Source organism: Acartia tonsa, chromosome 14, assembly GCF_053477335.1.
Source record: "Acartia tonsa isolate MP-2025a chromosome 14, ASM5347733v1, whole genome shotgun sequence".
NCBI classification, from domain to species: domain Eukaryota; kingdom Metazoa; phylum Arthropoda; class Copepoda; order Calanoida; family Acartiidae; genus Acartia; species Acartia tonsa.
Genome location: NC_137273.1, coordinates 26,691,990 through 26,715,573, shown reverse-complemented (window position 1 = coordinate 26,715,573; position 23,584 = coordinate 26,691,990). Strand labels below are relative to the sequence as shown.

General features: G+C 38.7%; 1 protein-coding gene across 1 annotated transcript; it reads right to left on the bottom strand.

Annotated features, from left to right (window-relative positions):
* Window positions 1–2,194: 2,194 nt before the first annotated feature.
* Window positions 2,195–21,833, bottom strand: LOC145305711 (uncharacterized). Its single transcript, XM_080147444.1, has 7 exons — window positions 21,714–21,833; window positions 17,794–17,856; window positions 17,374–17,484; window positions 16,687–16,793; window positions 4,060–4,120; window positions 3,604–3,634; window positions 2,195–2,447 (listed from the first exon to the last, which is right to left on the bottom strand). Exons 1-7 carry the CDS (start codon window positions 21,799–21,801, stop codon window positions 2,267–2,269), a joined length of 642 nt encoding a protein of 213 aa, XP_080003570.1. The 5' UTR covers window positions 21,802–21,833; the 3' UTR covers window positions 2,195–2,266.
* Window positions 21,834–23,584: the final 1,751 nt, after the last annotated feature.

The following is a 23,584-nucleotide window of genomic DNA, read 5'->3' as shown; positions in this document are numbered from 1 at the left end:
TGATTATACATAAATGGATTCATATATTTGTCTTAAAAATGTTATATTTATTTCATAAATCCATTGCATGGTGTTTCTATGTTTAATAACATATCAATTGGTTCACAAAATTAAATACAGGAGTATTTTCTATTTTTATAAACTTATTAGTATACATTTTATCACAGGGTGTTACAAATAAAAGGATCATGACAAAAATATAGTCAATCATTTTTACAACTTGACTGCGACTGGCAAGCAGTCTATGTCAGTTTAATTAAAGAATAATAATAAAAGACTTGATGGTTTTTCCCCCTAAGGTACATTTAACCGAAAAAACCGTTGTCATTTATAAATTAAAAATGAAAAAAATCCATAACAAAAAAATGAAAGTATTGTCTATGTCAAAGTTGTAAAAAGGAATTTGATCCTTTACAAAAATTATATTAATACAGGGTGAATGTAATGAAATTTTTGTTGTTATTTCTATTTTTCTAAAATTATTTCATCCACCCTGTATTTACTTGATATTTTTACATTTAACTGCCTCTATGTTAAACTAGTGCCTTTTCAAATAACTTTAAAAATACTTGAACAAGTTTCTCTAAAATAAAAAATATAATTTCGAACTAAAATCTGCTTTGATTCAGGGATAAGGGATAGGAAACCTGGCCATAAATTAGGTCTCGGCCTGGTTTTGAAAGGGATCATGCAACTTTTACCATTTGCCTAATTTAATGACCTTACTGGCGGACGGCTCATATTGGCTACCGCTCTAAACCAATAGTGTTCTGTGATTTGGGCTTACACAGATGGCGGAAATTTTAGAAGCAGACAATTTTAGAAAAAATAATGATTTCGTCTGCTACGAAAAAATAAATATAAATGGTGTTAGATCACATTAGTTTAATTATTAAATCTGCTTAGAGTTAAACATTAAAAAAGGGCCACATAGAAAAAACAAAAATAACGGGATTATTTTTTTGGAAAGAAGGTAGCTACGAATTTTCATTTGGTAGTTTATAAATTAGATGTTGTATTTTGAATTTTAAAAATTTAGTACGGAGTTGATACAACACCTTCACCCTAATTTTTGTACAATACAACACAAATAAAGGTACTAAGAAAGAGAGGGAATGTCTGATTGAGCCAATAGGAGAATCGCATCGGAATTTACATTGGATCTCATTGGTTGAAATTGTGTACACATTTTGCTCCAAAGGCATGTTTTTTTTCATTTCATACATACATAAAAGTCAGCTGTAAACAGTATATTTTCTTAATAGAAAGCTTTGCGGAATCAGAATTAATTGCCCAAAAATTTCGTTTAAATTTGAAAGCTTAGTAACGAGGTGGATTCTTAAAAAAAAGTTAGGCTGGCTACTCGCTGGTGAGGCAAAATTATTTTTGTGAAAAATCCTCCAAAATCGAATAAAAAAATTTACAAAAATTAAGTAAAATCTTAAAGGGTTATTAACATATGATTTTGTTTAATTTTTGTAGATTTTTAATGTGCTTTTGGATGATTTTTCACAAAAATAATTTTGCCTCACTATCGAGTAGCGAGTCTATAATTTCTTAAGAATCCACATCAGCTTGAGTCGAAAGTAAACAATACTTTTGTCTGCTAGAAATGTTCCTTCTTAGATTTGACGAAAAAAGGGTTCAGAATATGCTTCTATTCTTCTATTTCTATTACAACACAGTACAGATATATCATTACATTATATCCAGTATAGTATCCAAAGAACTTGATAGAATGTTACCCAAGTGCATATTTATTTATTTATTTTGAATTTTAATTAGCAATGAAATTTTCAAATAAAATTTTTACTCATTAATAAAAATGCAAATAATACAAACTAAAATCTGTCTGAGGGAAACCCAACGATAGCTTTCTGACAGTTCAAATTACCAAAGTAAAAGATAAAAAATTTTGGGAGAGAAAAAACTTCATTTTAACAAAAGCCAGTAATATATAGGTTTATAAAAAGTTATGTTTTTTACTTTAAACTAGCTACCTGAATTTGATTCTATACTTTATCTACACACACACACACAGCTTTTTTATTAGCATTTTATACGAACTACTGCGCTATCCCAAAACTGGTTTATTAGGCTAGAAATAGGCCTAGGCTTGAAATAGGCCTGAAATAATATTTTCCTACGTTTCCCATCCCTTATCCCTGGCTTTGATTAACAAAAAAGTATTTTTTGAATTTTATTTTTGAATAAACTTTTCTTTAAAAAAAACATTTAATATTGTAATAAGTAACTAAACTACTTTTTATCTTCGTAAAACTATAAAATTAGCTAGCATTAATAATACTAATGTATTTTTACATGAAAATGCAGCAGATCTAAGATATAGCTGCTGATTAGTATCTCCTAATTCATGATCATGGTCGTCCAATAGTTCCACCTCAAATTCTGTAGATTTCTTCTTGGAACTGGGCTGTAAGTTACACCTAAAAAATTGTCACGTTATATATTGATCTTATTTATGTTTTAGTACCGAAGCTTTGTCCGTCAGTCCGTAACGCTATGGGGGAAATGGGATTTACTCAGCTCCTATAAATGATAAAAGGCTGAAACTTTTTGACAACATTTCCATCATTAAGGAGCACAATTAACTATAAAACATCGATGGCGGTCAGACCACTTTTTAGCAGGTTTTAGGCTTTTTTTAGATTTTTAGATTTTTCTCCATATCTTTGGTGTTTATGATCCGATTTTCAAAATTTTTTCAGATATAGATATCAAAATCAAATTTCTCGTCGATTACAGGAAACAACCATGACAGTCCAACTGCCTTTTGCAGGTTTTAGGCTATTTTTATATTTTTCAGATTTTTCTCCATATCTTTGGTGTTTATGGTCCGATTTTCAAGATTTTTTCAGTTATAGATATCAAAATTAAATTTTTCGGTAGTTTTAAGTAAACAATCGTGGCGGTCAAACTGTCTTTTCGCAGGTTTTTGGCTATTTTTATATGTTTTACATATTTCCCCATATCTTTATTGTTTTTGGTCCTATTTTCAAACTTTCAAACCAGTATCAAAATAATTTTTCTCATTGTTATGAGCATCTTTTATCGTCATCATACATATAAACCAAGGTTTTGTGTTTATTTTCTCCAATAAATCTATTCTTGAATTTTTTAAAAATCACTTTAAATCTACTTTTATACGATTTTTGTGCTTCGCTACTTATGGATGTTGTCATCCTTGTTTTAATGATGATTCCTTAACAATTGGTGTGTCCGTTTTAAGTAATAACGACAGATTTACACTTTTAGATAATGTTAGATTATTACCCTACATTTGTTAATGACTGTTTGTCTGACCATCCGATTTATTGAACTTAGCTTAATGGATGTTTCGTTTTCATCTTTGTTTTTATAACTATAGCCTACTTAAAACTAGGGTTGGGCCGGATATCCGGTATCCGGATAGTTTCAATATCCGGTCGGATATCTGGCCAACGCTCGATATTCGGCAAATTACCGGATATCCGACAGTAAAAATCAGCCGGATATTCGGTATCCGGATAGTTTCAATATCCGGTAACCGGCCGGATATCGAAAATGGCCGGATATCCGGCCCAACCCTACTTGAAACTTTACCTGTCACTATTACAGTAACAATATTCTGTGCCTAAAAAGAGTTAAGATTAGTCCAACATTGTAATAATATAGTAATAGAATAATATAAAACAACTAAGATAAATGTGAAATTAAAAAGTCCACGCTCTGCAAAAAAGGGTGACTTAAAATTTTTATAGGTACTTTTTGCTTTCTTGAAAATAAAAAAAAATTTATTTCATTGTCTAAATAATTAATTCCATATTGACTGGAAATAAGGAAGTAATTAAGAGAAAATCTTTTTTACGGAGGAAGTATTTAAATTTCTTAATTTGTCAGCATCCAAATGAGCTAGTTGGTAAAACTATGTTTATAGTTTTTTCCCAAACTAAAAATCTGGGAAATAATTGATAATAACTTGATTTATTATGCCAAAAGCTGACCGTTAAACCAAACATACGAACACATCCTAAATGTAGAAAAGTTTTGGATAAATACCTTGTCCAAGCCTACCAGCCCAAACATAATCTCTAAAACATCCTTCCTCCTGAATCGTGTCCTGAAATAATAAAATGTGTCAGAAATAGCCTCTAGGGGCATAGTTAAATGTTTTTAAAAATGCGTAGTAAAATAAGAGCATATTAGTCATGTATTTATTGACAGATAGTTAAAGAGTAGCTTGCGCTATAAATACAGGTGACTTCTAAAAAAACTAGTGTCATGCTTGGGTAAAATCTATATGATCCTTGTTAGAAGCGAAGCTTTCCTAGAAATAGGGTCTTTACGTCATAGTCATAGAAAGATATGGTAATAATAGTCTTTTTAGACATAAAAAGGTATACAACATTTTAAAACAATTATGTAGGTTGTACTTCAAAATTGAGTGTTCATTTGGATTTCGACAAAAATGCTTCGTTTCCTTGAATATTGTCATCCTTGTTTTATTATTAATGAGGGAAAAACTATAATCAAGGAAGCAAAAAAAACAAGAATAAATTTAATCACAAGTAGCTACACACAAAAAATGATTGATGGAAATACTGATAAAGTTATTTGAATGAAGAATAAATTTGTTATAATTTTTTTTGAAGCATAACCGACAGACTGACGGACCAAGTAAATTATATAGTGGATGCACTTTGGTATTTGGAATCTACACACTAAAAAAATCAGCCGTCTATCTTGAATAGCATTAGGAAAATCAGAAATCACATTTCCCTCTAAGCAGAACAGACAGACAAACAAAATTTTTGAGTAGCTTTGCTGCTAAAAAATAATAGGAGAAAAACACCGGAAATATAGCGGTAAAATGCTGCTAGAAAAATAACCAACTTACATTTAACAATAATATTAACAAATCTGCCAAATACAAAAATTTATTTTCAGTATACTAGTGGATTCACCAAAATACTTGAATATAAATTGAAGAACTCGTACGGTTTTCAAGATCTTGACGGACAAACACAAAATCGTTTTCTCTTTTATATTAGGAGAATTTTATTCCAATTTAAAGTAGGTATATTTCATAACAGCACTTATATTAGAATAAAAATAGTGAGAAAGAAAGTAGGGGTCTTTTTTCACAAGGAAAAAAACAACCATACATTCAGAAAGATCAGTGATGTTTTTCCATTAAGATCTTTTCAACAGCTACAATAATCGTAACCAATATTAAGGAAAACTTATTGGCTAGTTTTTGTTATTTTTAAAAGTTTGCGCGATGATAAACAAATTTACCCCTCTGCAGATCAAAATTATTTGGCTAGTTAGAACCAAACAATCCAGATTTAGTACCAAAAGGGATCAATCTAACGAATAACGCATTTATAAAACTTTGGGTACTAGTAATCTCTCGGTAGAAAATAGTTTCTATGTTAAAAACCCAACAATAATCTATAATACAAAGTAGAACGATGTCTGTCTGTCTGTTTGTCTGTCTGTTTGTTTGTCTGTTTGTAGCGAAGGATCTCGCTAACCGCTGATCCGATCGGGTTCTCCTTTACAGGGTAGCTTCTCATAGGTCCCGGGAAGGTTGATAACTATTTTCTTGGGGGGTGGGACACTCCCAAACCCCCCCAAAAAATGAAAAATCCCCCCCCCCTAAAAAAAATTTGTTTTCCTTATAAAACTAAAATTAAAAGAGTGGGGTCGACTACCCACCCCCCAAAAAAAAACATTTTTTTTTTTAATTTCCCCCCCCCAATTTTTTTTTTTAATATTTCTTTTAAATCTAAAATACGAAAACTTGGTTTGATTAAACCTCTTGGGGCACAGCCCCCAGAGGCTAGGGGCGAAGCCGCTAGTTTTCTAAATAAGGTGCTAGAAAGTAATCAAATAGGAAAAACCTAACTAAAAACACACAATAAAATTAATTCAACAACAATATAACCGCACCCAGCCTATACAACCAAAAACAGAAAATAGCCATTAAATTACAGTCATCATATATAGATAACTTTCAAAGATATACAGGGATAAAGCAATTGCAGTTGTTTTCCTAAATGGAAAATATTAAGATTATTTTCCTTCTCTCAATATCATATCGCTTTATTCGTGGATATAATTTAAAAGTAGCTAATGTCACGCAGTTTTTTTTTATCGTCAGGGTTCTAAGCTATCTTATGAAAGAACCTTGTTAGGGAAGCAGCCGCTATTGTTTTTATGAAGTCCCGCTGACTATTTTTAACAGATGGGTTGAAATTCTAAGAGTGTAACTTTTCTAGTAAGGTTTTCTTCGTAAGTCTTACTGATTCAGACATGTATCTTATCAAATTCAAACTTTAAATGAGGATTTCTTTTACAATTTTTATTTCTAAGATTTTATTATTAAATTCAAAACATATTCCCGTCTTCCTGCATAAAATCATATGGTAAAGTCATATTTTACAAGGCAAAGTAAATAAAATAAAGAAGTGCTTTTGGGGGGCGCTTTAAACAATAATTGGTATCTTTTAAAACTGTTACATTTTTTGGCTTTGAAAACAATAAATGTAATAAAGCTAAATTTTCAAATTCAAAAGCTTAAATTTCTTAAATCATTCTGTAACGTAAAATAAGTGGTTGTAACGTTTTAACACTCAACATAAAAAAAACAATCATTAGAGTCCCCAAAGTTGTTAGGCTACGTTATTATAAAACTTTGATAACTAGTGTAATTGTGGTAATACGGCAGACATACGGACGGGCAGTTTACAGAGTTGCTACGCAGTGGCTTATCAAGTCAAGCCTTCTGCACTAATCCTATTATATCACCATTCACCTCATGACCGCAGATGACCCCATCGGCAGCGGTCAGATGGGACTGGCTAAATAGGGGAGGGGCATGGACACTTAGCAACCCCGCGCCCCTCAGGCAACTATTCTACCGGGAGATGGTGCCTTCCCCTTACTGCAGCTTACCCCACAGATGTCTACCGCCGCGGGCTACGCCCTTGTCTCCCACACCCCCTTCAAACTTAACTCATTGTTATAATCTATTTTGTATATATATAGTAACCATCCATTGTAAATGTATTCAGTTTAAATATAATTTCTGTATGAGTAAATCCTGCTAGTTTGTTTTGGTAGAATACTTCAAGGCTAGGGGCTCGTTGGATTCGAACTCGCAACCGGTGAGCTGAAACGCTTCGGCTTACCACAACTTGGTGTCAGCTGTGAGATCGAGCCCTGCAGAAACTAGCCAATTCTACCTCTGATTGGACCCTTTTGCAAGTAAGGGGACAGTCAGCTGCCAACTGAGAAGCCAACTGACCCGCGAGACGGCCTTTTTAGGTCGATTTTCCATCATTTTGAACGCATTATGTAGGCCTCTGGCCTACGGCAAGCAGATTTAGCCTGCTAAAAGCGCCAGTTTACGGCGTTTTTCCGTACCGTGTGGGAGTAGCGCTAGGTGCGCAGCCACGGTAATCGGATAATTTAGCTCAGACGGCTACAGAACTGAGTCTAATTTGGCAAGTGTAGCTGGGACAAGCCCCAGGACACCCAGGCCAAACCTACGAGATGGACAGCTGAGTGCTGGTCTCCCTGAGAAGGCAATGTGTGGCTGCGAAGCTTCAGCACACAAGTAAGGCCTACCACTGCGACGGATAGCAGAATTTGAGCCCAAGGTACGGCAGGACGGGACATTCCCTGCCGTTACCCCCCAGGATTCGAACCCGCGGCGCTGCAGGAAGGGCCATTCCCTGCCGCCATCCTTCGGGATTCGAACCCGCGGCGCTGCAGGACGGGACATTCCCTGCCGCCGCCATCCATCGACACTTGCAGGACGGACATTCCCTGCTGCCATTGCTTCCAGAATCACACCTAGAGCTCCTAGTGATAACTACACATAAGTGTTTATAAATGTCAACCAAGTGATAAAAAGAAATATAAAATTGTTGACCCAGTGATAATTGATAAGCTCTAGTGATTCGAAGCTACAGTATAAGCCACCACCAGAGGTCTACACACAGCATGGTAAGCGATACTACCATAGCTGCGGTTCGGCCACCGCCGAAGTTTCTGCCGACCCCAGCCGAGCGGGAGGCCCCCTTGTCCACTTCCCCTGCCACATCAGGGTGAGGTTCCCTACTCCTGACCCTGCCCAGCACGTACAGGTTGATGCCATGGTAGATTCTGGCAACCGTGTCTGCTGTTATTTCTGAGCACCTCATGCACGCAATGGGCGTGCAGCGGATGTTGGTTCCAGACAACACCCAAATCCTGACTGCTAATGAGAAAGGGCAACCCCTTCAGGTAATTGGAAAATTATATGAATTATATATGGCAGTCTCACACACTCTCATACTCCATCTGTACCACGTGACTGTGGTACGGAACCTCTCACACCCTCTGAACTTAGGAGGGTACTTTCTCAAGGAGTTCGAAACTAGGCTCTGTTTCGACATGCAACCCCCCTGCTTGTGGGTGCGTGGGGAGTTTATCCCACTCCGTGGCGTCTCCATAGACTGGAAGACAGCCGAGAGAGAGTTGAGTTACGAGGGGCCTCTGCCAGGTCCACTGCCAGAGCAGCCGCGTGTAGTCGAGAAAGGCACGCACTGGGTGGATGCTGCGCTGAACGCCCACAGGGGGACCAACCTGCTAGCCATGGGAGTGCCCCCAGTGCCCAAGGTGCCTCTGGAGAGCCTGCCAACGACGTTTCCCGAGATTTCCAGCCCTCCAGAGCCTTTATCAACGGCCAGCCGTGTCCATCTGGCCCCCTCCACCTGGGGCCCCCAGCAATCCAACCGGCCAAGTCCGAGCCCAGGCCCGTCAAGTCGCGGTCTGATGCACTCGGAGCCGCGCCCAGCCCCCAGGATTCAGCCTCTCCCAGCGCCATGCCCGTCAAGTCGTGGCCGGACGCCCTCGGAGCCACGCATGGCTCCGATGCCTCAGCCTCTCCCGGCGCCGAGCCCGTCAAGTCGGGGCCGAACGCCCCCGGAGCCAAGGCTGGCCCCGACAACCTGGCCTCTCCTAGCGCCGAGCCCGTCAAATCGTGGCCGAACGCCCTCGGAGCCACGCATGGCTCCGACACCTCAGCCCCTCCCGGTGCCGAGCCCGTCAAATCGCGGCCGGTTGCTCCCGGAGCCGAAGCTGACCCAGTGCCAGCCACTTACAGGCTAAGTGCTGTCACTCCAACAAATGGCCAACCACCCCAACTCCGTACGGCCAAGCGGGTGGTCTTACCTGGACGCGGCGTCATGGCTGTCCCTGTTGAGCTAGTGGGACACCGCACCAAGGATGCCATCCAGCTGTCTGCCCCAGAACAGAGGTTTGGGGAGTATCTTGTCATCCCAGAAGGCCTGTATGCGCACAGGCCTGGCTCCGCCAGCGTGTTCCGAGTACTGGTGGTAAATGAGGGGGAGATGCCTCTCCTGCTGAACGCCGGCCTCCCCGTGGCTGGGGAGCTGGTGAAGCCCGACATTCTGGAGGTCTCCGACCGGCCTGTTGAGCCCCCAGATATGCAGCAGCTGTGGGCAGCCCTTGAGATGGAGGAGAACGAATTTCTGCGCAAGGACCCCCTGCTCAAGAAGGAGGTCTGGACCCTGCTGTCAGAGTACAGAGACGTCTTCTCCAACTCTACCCCAGGCTGCACTGACGTAGTAGAGCTACAGCTGCGCCTCAAGCCAGGGACCCAGCCGATCTGCCAGAGATTTCGTGATCTGAACCCACGGCAGGAGGCTGAGCTGGAAAAACAACTGGACACATGGTTGCAAGAAGGAGTCATAGAGCCTTCGGACTCAGCCTGGAGCAGCCCCCTGGTGCCTATCAAGAAGAAGGACGGGAGCACCCGCTGGGCCGTCGACTACAGGGCCCTCAACAAGTGTCTTGAGCTGGACAGCTACCCCTTGCCCAGGATCCAGCAGCTGGTAGAACGAGCTGGGGGACACCGCGTCTACAGTGCCTTAGACGCGGTGGCTGCGTACTACACCATCCGAGTGTCCGAGGATAGCCGGCCCTGCACCGCCTTCACCACCCCCAGAGGCTTGTACCAATGGAAAAGGATGCCCTTTGGCCTAGCCACCGCACCATCTGTCTACTCCAGATTTATTGCACGGCCAACCTCCAGTCATATCTTGATGACGTCCTGACCTTTCACCAAGACACCTGGGCCCACCTGACTAGGCTCCGGGAGGTCTTGGAAGCCCACCGCAGGGGAGGAATCCGCCTCAAGCCAGCCAAGACCAAGCTGTTCCGAGCCAAGGTAGACTATCTGGGCCACACCCTCAGCCGTGAGGGGATAGCCATGCAAGAGGATTATATTGACCGCATCCTTGACTGGCCGGCCCCGTCACCCCCAAGGACCTGCTGGCGCTCCTGGGGTTCTTTGGCTACTACCGTTTGTTCATCCCCGAGTATGCCGACCTCACCTACGAGATGAATCGGCAGAAAACGGCCAGGACACTGACCTGGACAGCCGAGATGGAAGCCCAGCTGGTACAGCTCAAGGACAAGTTTCGCCAAGCCCCCATCCGAGCGCCACCCAGGTTTGACCTACCAGCCGTGTTCCAGCTCACCACGGACTTCAGCAGCCGGGCCATCTCTGCCATACTCAGCCAATGCCAGGACGGCAAGGAGAGGCTCATTGCCGCCGTGGGGCGCAAGACAACCGACCCCGAGACCCGCTATCCGTCCTGGAAGGGAGAGATGGTCGCCATCATGTATGGGATCCGGAAATTTCATGGCATCTTGTCCTACCGTAGCTTCCAGATCAACACTGATTCCTCAGCCTTGCTACAGATGAAGTCACTGAACACATCCACAGGGATGGTGGCCCGCTGGCAGGAGGAGCTAGCGGCCCTAGACTTCACTGTCTGCCATCGTCCTGGCACCCAGAATACCAATGCTGACGCCCTCAGCCGCCGGGAGGATGACAATATGCCGGCAGCGTCCGCCGAAGAATTAGCAGAAAAGGCTGAATACCTCCACCACCTTTGCCAGCTAGGGGAGCCCGCAGCTGGCAGACCCTCCGCAGCACGGCTGGATCCGGCCCGAGTCTTAGAAGCCCAGACCCAGGATCCCCTCCTGCTCCGTGTCCGCCAGTGGGTAGCCGACGGAAAGGCCCCAACTAAGGCTGAGCTACGAGGCAAGGACCGGAACGAGCAGCAGTATGCCAGCTGCTTCGCAGCCCTGGGACTCGACGAGCATGGCTGCCTCACCACCACCGACCAGACCCTGACAGGGGAGAGGACAAGATACCTGCTGCCTTTGGCCCTCCAGCAGGACGCGTTCTTCCTGGCCCATGGAGCCCCCATGGCTGGGCACTTTGGGATGGACGCCACTATCGCCCGCGTCGCCATGCATTTCTGGTGGCCCAACCTGTCCCGTGACGTCTGCCTGATGGTCCAGACGTGCCCTGAGTGTGTACAGAAGGTCACCAAGGAGAGGCTGAAGTTAGGAATACATGTGCCCTCCCGACAGGGGTATCCACAGCAAGTCCTGTTCATTGACCTGGTGGGGCCCCTACCAGAGACGCCAGCCGGGAACCGCTACATCCTCACCTGTCAGGATGGGTTCAGCCGGTTTGTCAGCCTCTACGCCAAGCGCACCCTCACGGTGGCCGAAACCCTACTGCACCGCCACCTGGCCACGCTGGATGCCCCCTGAAGATCCACTCCGACAATGGGATGGAGTTCACTGGCCAGGTATTCAAGGAACTGGCCTCCAAGCTCGAGATTGGCCTGACACATCCACCGCCCTACAACCCGCAGTCCAACCGGGTTGAGAGGTTCCATCAGACGCTCAACACAGGCATGCGGCTGTTCCTGGATAGAGATGACAACAACTGGGAGCCACACTTGCCTGCTATCGCCTTCGCCTACAACACCAAGGCCTGCAGATCCACGGGCGTGACCCCTTTCCTGGCCTACTTTGGGAGAGAGGCCAAGCTCCCGGTGGACCTGGTACTCCGGCTGCCAGACACTGAATATGCCTCAGTCCCAGCCAATGTCCAAGCCCTCCTGCAACGATACCACGCCGTGTACGACGCAATCCAGCAGCGAGAGGAGGGAACCATCCAAAGGAGCGCGGCCGCTTACGAGGGCACGGCCAAGTACGAAGTTGGAGACCTGGTCTGGTATCTGGCCCCCCGCCTGGTGCCAGGGAAGTCAGCCAAAATTACCAAGAGATGGACTGGCCCCTGGAAGGTAGTGAGACGGGCCACGGACGTCCACTACGTCATCAGACCTGCCTCTCCAACAGCCAAGATCTCGGAAATCACCGCGCATGTCGGCCGACTGCGCAAATACACAGGAGATGTCACCGCCCAGCAGATTCCAACGGACATCCAAGGCGACCTGGACGGCGACGAGGACGCCACTGAGCTGCCGGCCGGAGCTGTGGCGTTGCCAGCTAGTGAACCAGGACAGTTTCCAGTGTACCAGCCGGCAGCCGCCGCCCCACAGCTTAGCGGCCAGGATCGTGACCCGGTAGAAGAGAACCTGCAGCACCAACCCAACGAACCACCGCTGGCGCCGCCGGCCCCAGAACCACCTAGGGATGCAGTATGGATCCCTGATGCGGACATGGAGCCCCTGCCTGCCAGCAGTGAGCCTACAGGAGAAGAAGCGGCCACTGAGATGGAAGTGGCGGCCCCAGAGGGTGAAGCCGAAGCGATGTGTCCCCTCCAGATGACAGCCATCCCCATCCGGGTGGGAGCTAAGAGGCCGAGCAACCTGGACAAGATGGGCGCCCCTATGGAATTCTACGCGCCTTCTTCCATCGTTGTTCCCCCCTTGGGAGCCTCTAGAGTGAGCCTAGGCCTCCGTGTTCAGAGCTAGTCCTGCAAACAAGGCCGAATTTCCAACGCCGAGGCCTGGCCGTCGCCAACCCTCAGCTGGAAGCCAACCGGGAGTTGACAATGCTGATATCCAACCACAGCCAGACCGAGCAGCGAGTGTCCCATGGAGCCTGTATAGCCAGGGCTGTCCTGCACCGAGCTGTGCCCCAGGAAGAGGCTGCCGTTCGCAGGCAGAGGCTGCCGTATCCCCAGGTTCAAGGCCTGGTGGCTCGGGAGCCCCGCAGCCCTTGAAGGGGAGGTTGTGGTAATACGGCAGACATACGGACGGGCAGTTTACAGAGTTGCTACGCAGTGGCTTATCAAGTCAAGCCTTCTGCACTAATCCTATTATATCACCATTCACCTCATGACCCCAGATGACCCCATCGGCAGCGGTCAGATGGGACTGGCTAAATAGGGGAGGGGCACGGACACTTAGCAACCCCGCGCCCCTCAGGCAACTATTCTACCGGGAGATGGTGCCTTCCCCTTACTGCAGCTTACCCCACAGATGTCTACCGCCGCGGGCTACGCCCTTGTCTCCCACACCCCCTTCAAACCTAACTCATTGTTATAATCTATTTTGTATATATATAGTAACCATCCATTGTAAATGTATTCAGTTCAAATATAATTTCTGTGTGAGTAAATCCTGCTAGTTTGTTTTGGTAGAATACTTCAAGGCTAGGGGCTCGTTGGATTCGAACTCGCAACCGGTGAGCTGAAACGCTTCGGCTTACCACATAATAAATTCTTTTAAAAAAATCTTCACTAAAAATTCAACTCTAATACAATAAATCTGAATGACACCTATCTAAAACTGAAATGGGAAAAATTTCCTGATTCAAAATATCATTGAAAGATACTATTATAGATCTAATAACATAAACTTTACTTTTTTAAAATGCTCATCTACTCTTATGATATAAGATTTTTAACAGTCGTTTTTACGTCTTGGGTCAGGAATTTAAACTAATTTTCTTTTTGAGGTTGTTTTAATTTTTAGATTATATAGCTCATTAAGAGGGTAATTTCATCAGGGAATCTCATTATAAGTCCAATGCTATTTTTGGAATAGAAAAAGTAAATTTACCTCAAAAAAAAGGTTTTTTATGTGCTGTTGTTATGTCAAATAAATGTATTCGCGTCAATAGTATGTCAACCATAATCCCTTTATGTCAACATGAATATTAAGATTTGTTGTCAGCCAAGATTACTTTTATTTAATGCCATACAGTCGATAAATTTAAATAACATGCCAATAACAAGTTACAAGATTACCATTACAGTAAATTGATTGTGTAGCTCCCCCAGTGAAAGATACCATTACACCTACGTACAGAGTATTTTTTTTTGCCTACCCCACCCCAGTTCAGGGTCATTAGAGAATAGAGATACGGGGAATTGTCAACTAAAAAAAAAATTTTTTATTTTAATTTAAATTTCATAGCTCAAAATTTTATAAATATGCTCTGTTTGGCTATTTATTTCACTGCACTGGCTTTATTGTAACGTTTTGTTGTTCGTTGGGGACTTTGATTGAATTGGATTGGTTGGTTCATTAAGTTAAGTGTCCAAACATTTCAACCACTGTCCCTTGTTATCACTTTACCTTTAAATAACTTACAGTATTGATAACTTTCCCGTATAGACAGACGTATAGTTATAGTTTAGCTACACGTTCTTCTACAAATTACCAAAAAAAGATAAGTTTATCTTAAAAATATCTCACACCCAAAGTCTTTAACCAATAATTTGGCTGGTTCTGAAGTTCTAAAGTATAGTTATAGCACAGCAAAATAAAAGCCTCGTTTGAAGAAATAAGAATGATAATAGTAACAATTAAAATTGCAAGCCAATCGCAGGTTATTTTGTATATAACATAAGAATCAAATTAGGACTTTCAGACAAAGTTTTTACCGCGACTTTAACACTAAAGTGTCTGTACTGTCATGATACTTAACTATATGTATGTCTATAGAAATAGCGCATTATCTTATCAATTTTAGTAGGTGTGTATCTTTAGTGTGATTTCATTTCCACATAATCAAATCTATGAAAACTGTCCATCCCAATTTGCGTCACTCTGATTATTTAACACAATAACTTATATATAACAAAAATTATGCCAATATACGGAAGTCATGAAATACCCTATATTTTTATGATTGATAACTTTATTACAGATTATGTTTTTGGGTGATAAAACAAGAAAGAAAAAAACTTAACAGGACAGTAATAAAAATCTTTTTAAAAGATATTTAAGTGTCTACTTAATTGTATTATTGGAAGGGGGGGGGGGAGGTGGTATTAAGTTTTTTTTACCCACAATAGAAATAGAACTTAAATTGTAAATAGACAAAAATAAATGACTTAAACATTTTGTTCGTATAAAATTGTTTGTTTTGTTAACTACTCAAAAGAAAATTAAAAATCATTCTTGTTCATATTACTATGAAAATTTAAAGAACCCTTTCACTCCTTTTTAAGGGTTGTGTATGTATTTTTCACTATTTTAAATAACTCCAAACAGCAACAAAAACTGTACTAAAATATTTTTTTCTTCAAAAAAACAATATATACGCTTTCTTATTTTTTAATCTTATTGCTATAGAGGTTTTTAAAAATGAGGGTGGGGATTTGTGTTTTTTTAACTGTCAGTTCAATGAATTGTTCTAATTTTTCTCGTCTTAACAAAGTATACAATTTTTGGACGCTCTTAGCCCTTTTCTGATCATAAATAGATTTTTTAAAAAATGTTTGCCAAACAAACGTTAAATAAAAATTGTTTGCATAAAATTTGCAAAGAATTTGCTGAGCCAATAAGAAATGGTGTCAAATTTTAAGGTGTGAATAAACAAAGACGAGGGACTTGTAGACTGCAAATCTAAATTAATATATTTGACAGGGATCTTAAGGGATAAGACAATGGATCAATAATTTGATTTATCAAATACGATCAAATACGGTTTGTACATACTAATGAAGATTTAATTAATCGAGCAAGTGTAAAGTCCTAACCCAGTAAGAAACTACTCTGTTTGTAAACTTCAAACAAAGATACTTCAAGCATTTTAAGGTATTTAAAAAAAACTCGTTGGGGGGGGGGGGGGGATTCCGTGGTCATAAAGCTGACTGGTGGGATGTTGCCTAAAAAAAAATATTTGCAATAACAAGTCATGATGAGATGTTGTAATACATTTCCAGTAGTACAGCTACTCCAACTAAGATGTGTCGGTACACCAAAATGTGAAAATCAAAGCATTTTGTTGAAAATAATTAAATAGGCTTCGATATTTTAATTTTCTAATCAATTAATTGATTTATCCTCTAATATTTCTTTAATATTATAGACATAAAAATATTCTAATGGTATTATGAGATATTATTAAGGAGATATGGTAACTAAAATTTGCAACTTAATATTGCAACTTATTGCATGAACATCCTATAATCCTATTACGTATTAAGTAATTTTTTTCTTATTTTGTCTCTTGAATACTATGAATATGTGTTAAAAATGTAAATACCCGTTATATCCTGAAAAGGCTGTGGGAATTTGCATTTTAATAAGAAAAGGGATGGAGGAGGGTATTTAGTGAAGTGTAAGATTCTACTTACTAATTTGATTAAGCTCTCAGTTTAAGAAAAGCTTAAAATAGGTCCTGGGATGCTTTTTACGCTATTTTATTATTTAGATTTAAGTTCTTGGATGAATTTATGCTATATTTTGCTCCATTGCTTCCCAATAGAATAATAAAAAAGTCATTATATGTTAGGGGCGCAGCTGCTAGTATAATATATGTGTACAAGTCAATTCCAGGTTCCAGGTATGATCCTGCAGTTCCTGATTCTCGTTAGTTACTTACCATAATATCAGTGACAGTCTGCCATTTTCCTCTGATTAGAGTTTGATATGAATAGGACTGCTGTGCACAACCTCGTTCTGTTATCAGTAATTCTTCAGATGGTCCAACTAAAAATATATAATTGGAATGAATCTTACACCAGATTTTCATGTTCTCTAATAAAGTGAAACACGCATCGGGCTAAAACATCGAATTCCAACTTCCACCCACTTCAATCTCCTGTCCTCCAACAGGATGAACGAACTGACCAATAAAGAGTTCCATGTTAACAAGCTAAATTGACGACAAATTTCCTATGTTGATTTCACGTATATTCATTATGATTTGTTAAAACGTAGTCCGTACGTCTGTATCGCTATTTTAGGCATGTAAGAGTTGTCCTTTCCATTTTAAACTTCGTAGGATAATTTCTGTAAAAGTTAGGTATGATTAAGAAAGCATTTTTTTTTGGGGGGGGGGGGGGGTATTCACCCCATGGAAAAAATAAGGGGTTGATGTCCACCTTGACAAGGTTCTACACTCCCCTAAAACTGCCAAAAGGGGTGTTAAGGTAAAATGTAACACCCACTGAAATTTAAGGGTTGTGTGAAAATGAAAATTTATGCGAGACGAAAATGAGATGAATATAATAATAAAAATGAGGCGTCTATCTTAAATAGCAGACGAGAAAATTACGTTTATACTTACACATATTATGAGATAAAGAATATGTTCTAGTCCTACAGTATGTAGAATGTGTGCAGTTGATTAGAAATCTGTCTGAACCATCAAATTCAGAACACAGCCGGTCATTGACTTCTAAAATAAAAAATATATTTTTTTGAAGCAGCTACAATTTTTTAATTTATTGGTATATTTCCAATTATTTTGGTCAGTTAAATATATTTTTTGGTTGCAGAAAATAAACAAAGAAATATTGAGCTTTACAGAACATGCTTTTCAATTTTCAAATTACAGAATTCCTCAGTTTCAAACCTTTTCACCTCAAGGTCCAAATTAAAAAAAAACAGAAATATAAGATATAATAATGGTACTAGAAGTTATGTGAGAAACCAATGCAAGAACGTGTTTATAAAACTTGTAATCTTTATATAACACATTTTTTACCTTCATTAACAGATTTCCTAGGTTTAGGCTTAACATGACAATGATAACACTGTAGACAACCACCTGAAACAGAATTCATTTTATTCTCCTAAATACAATAAAAATGATAAATTTATTTCTCGTATTCATTCGAATCCGTAGGATAGGAACCGGTTCTCATCCATACGAAAAAACTATGTCTAGCATCGTATTATATCCAGCTTTATACGAATATAGAAATGTACAATCATAAGATTAAAACCAGTTTTTTTAGCCGGTGCCTTTGGCACTTCGGGGCTAAAAAATAGTTTTAATCTCATAATTGTACTTTCTATATCCGCGGAAAGCCGTTTATAATACGATGCGAGAAATAACTATTCTCGTATTCATTCGAATCCGTAGGATAGGAACCGGTTCTCATCCATACGAAAATCCTATGTCTATCATCGTATTATAAACAGCTTTCCGCGGATATAAAATGTACAATTATAAGATTAAAACCATTTTTTTAGCCCCAAGGTGCCGAAGGCACGGGCTAAAATAACTATTCTCTGCCCCAAAAAAGCAAAGACGACATAGATGATAACCTCTACTACATATTTCTTAAATAAGCCTACTATTTAGGTTGTACTGTTTCCTTGCCAGAGGCTAGGGGTAAAAAATATGTAATATAAAATAACTAGGTAATTAGTTTTTTTTGTGAGAATTATTGAGGGGGTAGACAGAAGTCACCTTCCCTAAGTGAGAATTTGTAAGAAAAAGGAAACAAGTAGCCTTTTAATATCCCAGGAAGAAAATTTCTGCCCTTTTTAAGAACAACTTCGAATTCTTTATGCTTTTTAAAAATGTAAAACATGTCTGAAGCTATGAAAGATTGCTATGAATATAATTTGTTATACTTCCAAGACAAGAGGTGCAGCCACTTGTAGTTCTTTTCTTATAATTAATTAAATATAAAAAGACGTAGATAAAGAATGAGTAGTAAAAAGTACCCAAAAGAAATCATTGTCCTTGACATGTACTCTTGCAACAAAACAGCAAAATAACTATCCCAGCAAGCAGTAAAAATATTAAAGTAAAATTAAATAAAATCAGTAATTAGATTGTTCTTGTTTGCGTTACTTATACACATCCTTGTTTTATTTAAATACTAGCAGCTACGCCCCATAGAGGCCTATAGTGGCATGTTAAATATTTTCTTATCAATCTATAGTAAGATCAACTGTTTAACATTTTTTCACCGCTAAAATTATGGGTTTTTTTCTCTTGTGAGGGTAGTGGTACTCTGCCCATAATAGCTTTCCTGGACCTATGAAAATCTACACTGTAAAGGAGAACCAAATCGGTTCGGCTGATTGCAAAATAAAACCCGTTACTACATTAGTAAAACACCTCTCGCCTACACAACATGTACCTAAAGAAACTTTACAACAAAAAAAAAACTCGTAGAAAAATATATATAATTAAAATTTTGCCAATTTTGAACCTTTTTTTCATCTGAATAAAGTATTTAAGTGACAGGATATGACAGGATCATGGAAAGAAAACGAAGTTGCGGGTTTCGTCGTATTTTCACAGGTTTTCTCCTATTTCTAGCCCTTGCGGGAGGCTCTAACCCTACGGGACCAATTTCCTTACCCTGCGGGGCAATCATTAAAATTTACTCATCCTAACCTAACCTAAAATAACCCATCAAAAGCTACTGTGAAAATTCGACGAAACCCGCAACTTCATTTTCTTTCCATTATCAATATAAACCGACAAGAAAATAACATTTAGAGGGAAGCTTTATATTAGTAATGAGGATGTTTTATTTCTTTATTGGAGGATTAAATATTGTTCCCTAAAAAGAAATTTAAATAAACAAGTTTTAATGATAATTAATTCCGCTTTTCTTTTTATAATTTAAAAAAATAAATAAACTCTACAAATCATATTGTTTAATTGTACCAAATGGCGACGGCAGTATACTAATTTTAGTATTTTTATAGTATTTTTCATAATTCCCATAGTCCGTCCGTCTGTCAGTCAATAACTCTTTAGATAAGATTGATATTTTAATTAGTATATTTCGGAGTTTTGCTTCTTTTGGATGGTGTCATCCTTGTCAAAAATGTAACCTAATCTTTTAAAAGTAGTGATGCATAATTTAACTGACAAACCAGGGAAAAAGGAAAAGTTTTTGAGCCTAATTATATATATTGTAGTGTATTTCAATTTTTTACTTAACATGAATGAAAGTGAGTAAAAAACCCATCAATTCAATACATTGTTTTTTTAGCATGATTTCAAAATTTTACATAAAATCATATGAGATATTACAATCAAAGTAAGATATTTAGCACAGTTTATGAACAATCCTAAATGTAGAAGGTGTTATTTTTAAAAAATCTATGAAATTAAGAATCAATTTAAAAATCCACAAATCCAAATGAGTTTAGCGTAGGAAGTGTCACCCACACTAAGCAACATATTCAAATCAAATGTGTTAAAAGTCAGGGATCTTAAGGGATAAGACAATGGATGATAAATCATTGTACATTCCTAGTTAGTATTAACAAATGACCACTTCTGTAGATTAAAATTGTTGGTGAGCATTATATACACTAGGCTAGTTAAATTTAGATTGATAAAAAGTCCATTATCCCCCTCAGTCCAAAGCGCATAAATAGAAAGCTGAATTAGTTGCTTCGCCAAAAGCCTTTAGGGACAAATCAGTGTTTTCAGCTACTGTTGGGAGATCAAACCTAACCAGTGGGAATATTTAATTATTTGAATTAAGCGAATAAGTAAAACAAATTGTGATATTAATATGCGGCTCATTTCAGGGAGATAGTTTAAATTTACACTGGCACTCAAAGTTTAATAAACTTGCTTTTCATTCGTTGGCTCAAAAAACTAAGGTAATTTTTAAAATCTACATTGGTCTGTTAAAATTTTTCTTCAAAACTTACAATCAATAATTTTAATCTACAGAAGAGGTAATTTTGTTTAATATTAAAGATGATTGTCTTATATCAAAAAAAATCTTTAATACATATGCAGAAATGTATGCACATCACAATGAGTAAATAAGATTACCTCATTGAATTTAACCTAAATTGGTGTATAGAATTAAACATGAATCATAGAACTTTTTTACAGGTCAAAATCTTCTTTTATTTTTTTTATTTTCATTTTATTTACTTTGCTAAGATTTATAAATAAATAAATTTTACAGTTTTTTGGCTGGCGGCAAAATGGAAGGAAAATATCTGTATTTAGTTTAGGGTCAGTGTGCATTCAATTCCGTATCCGCATAATCAAGGACGTCGAAACTTTTTATTTTGGTTGGGACAAAATGAGTAATTCAATGATGTTTTTAAGGGGTACTTCATTATTTTTGTTGGGATGGCCAGTTTGTTCTGTTGTAATAATATGCTGTTTTAAAGTACGGTAGTGGTTGAACAACCTCCATGATTCAAACATATAATTGAAGATAACACGAAAAATGCAAAATGGAGTGACTAAAATCTGCATGAAAATTGCAAATAATCTTTTAAAGTAGGCAAAATGTATCATTTACACATGGATCTTTGGGAATAAGACAATGGACAATAAATTGGTTTATATCACTAATGATAACGAACAAAATTATTACTTCTGTGATAGTACCCCATAGTTTGGAATAGGTATGAGGGAAGCTAAGACAAAATAATATTATATAAAGTTTTTTGACTGTTCTTAAGTTAGTTTTTATGTATATCCTTCGCTACTTATATACTTGTTTTGTTTCAGACACACTTGTGTATCTATTGAGTCATATAGTGGGTATTTGATTGCTGGTTCAAATGAGATGTATTTTTTGAAAATTTTGTCTTGGGGTAGTTTAGGCTATTTTCCTTACCGACTCCGCCCTTCCCCCAATAATTGTTGGAAGAGCTTGGGGCTCAGTAACTTACCTGTATCACTAAAAATCAAAATAATGAGCAAAATGATGGCAAGTATTTTGGTTTGCTGTATGAATCCTCTTGTTATATTCCCTGCCATTTTCTAACATTGTATTTTGCACTACATTGTCTGAAATAATAGATTAGGATTATATGGAAAGGTTTTTCCCGTATTGCTTCGAAACCGATTAATATCCGGTGGATTAGAACAGGAAAAATTATGTCTACGAATATAAAATGTACAATCATATGATTAAACCAGTTTATATCCGCGGAAAGCTATGATGCGAGAAATAACTATTATCAATTTTTAAGAGGATGGGTAAATAGCGTTGCAGAAAATCTACTAACCCCCCTCTAAGAAATATTATATTATTATATCTTATATTTTACCTACATTCAAACCTAATTGACGAATATTAGGTACAGACTTACATAATTCTGTTACTTTTCTCTTGTAAAACCTTGTAAAATGCATGTATTCAAATAAGTTTTAATAGGATTTATTGCTTCATTTATAACCTATTGAACGCTTGTTTTCAAGGCTAATTTTTACATGCCTACTTAATCTATAAAAAAAAGTAGGGAGCAAGGAACTGTAATGTAAATTATCCTATTATATAAAGTAGAAAGTTTTTTTTGTCTGTACCGAAGGATCTCGCTAACGCTGAACCGATAAGGTTTTACAATAAAGCTTCTTATAGGTCCCGGAATAGTTTTAGGCCATTTTACTCTTTATAAAAAAGTCTTTAGCATGGATTTAGGCTATTTTCTGCACTCCCATATCCTTTCGAATATAGAGCCCCTAGGTTTTAACCTAAAGAAGTTTAGTTTTTCATCATTGGGAATGTATGAATATTATACATAAAGAAAAACGTAATATTCCATTTATATCATGACCATTTGACCAATTAAGTTATAGAATAGCTTTACTACTAAAAGCATAGATCTAGAGATTTTATCCAACCACAATTAATGAGTTGTAGACAAACATATTTTTCACAATTCTTTTTCATTCTTTCTTAGACTAAGCTTTCAATCAGAAGAGTGGTTAAGAATACTTTTTCTCGTATTCATTCGAATCCGGTGGATAGGAACCGGCTACCAGTGCTCAACATGCACCTTGTGTGAAAGCACTTGTTATTCAAATAAAATGGAATGATTTGTTTAAATTGCACATGTCCAAAAAAGGTTACAGAGAGAAAGCACTGGAACAATTCCACATTTTTTGGTGTTTTTGCTATATTACAAAAAAATTCCTCATGAAATTTCATTTTATCTGAAATTTCCCGGAAGTCTTACAATTACAAACCGACAAACAAACATTATGGAAACTTAAGATTTGAAGAATAGGATGCAAGTAAAAATTCTCCAACTAATGCTTAATTTTACTTCCACTGAAGGATAGGGGCGGATTACACTATCTATGATACTAGCGGCTGTAATCCTAACATCTAGGGGAGGGAAGTCATTAAAATAGCCTGAAACCATCCTAATGCAGTTCAATAAACATCCAGAGCTGGATCTTTAAATCATTTAAGTGGTTAGCCAGATCGGGTTGAGCCGAATTTCAGCCAATCACAGCGCGGCATTTCATTAAATGCTGTGCTTTCATTGGTGGAAAGTTGGCTCACCCCGATCTGGCTCACCACTAAAATGATTTAAAGATCCAGCTTAGGTATTGTAAAGTAGCATCGCTACTAAATATTTGTTTGTTTGTATGAACACCACAAGTACGTATTTATCCAGATTTAGGCATAATCTGGGTAATATTTTTGTCTGTCTACAATACAAATAACAGTTGGGAAGTAGATACTATTTCTTTTCTCTAAAGTAATATAACTCCTTTTCTCGTATTCATTCGAATCCGGTGGATAGGAACC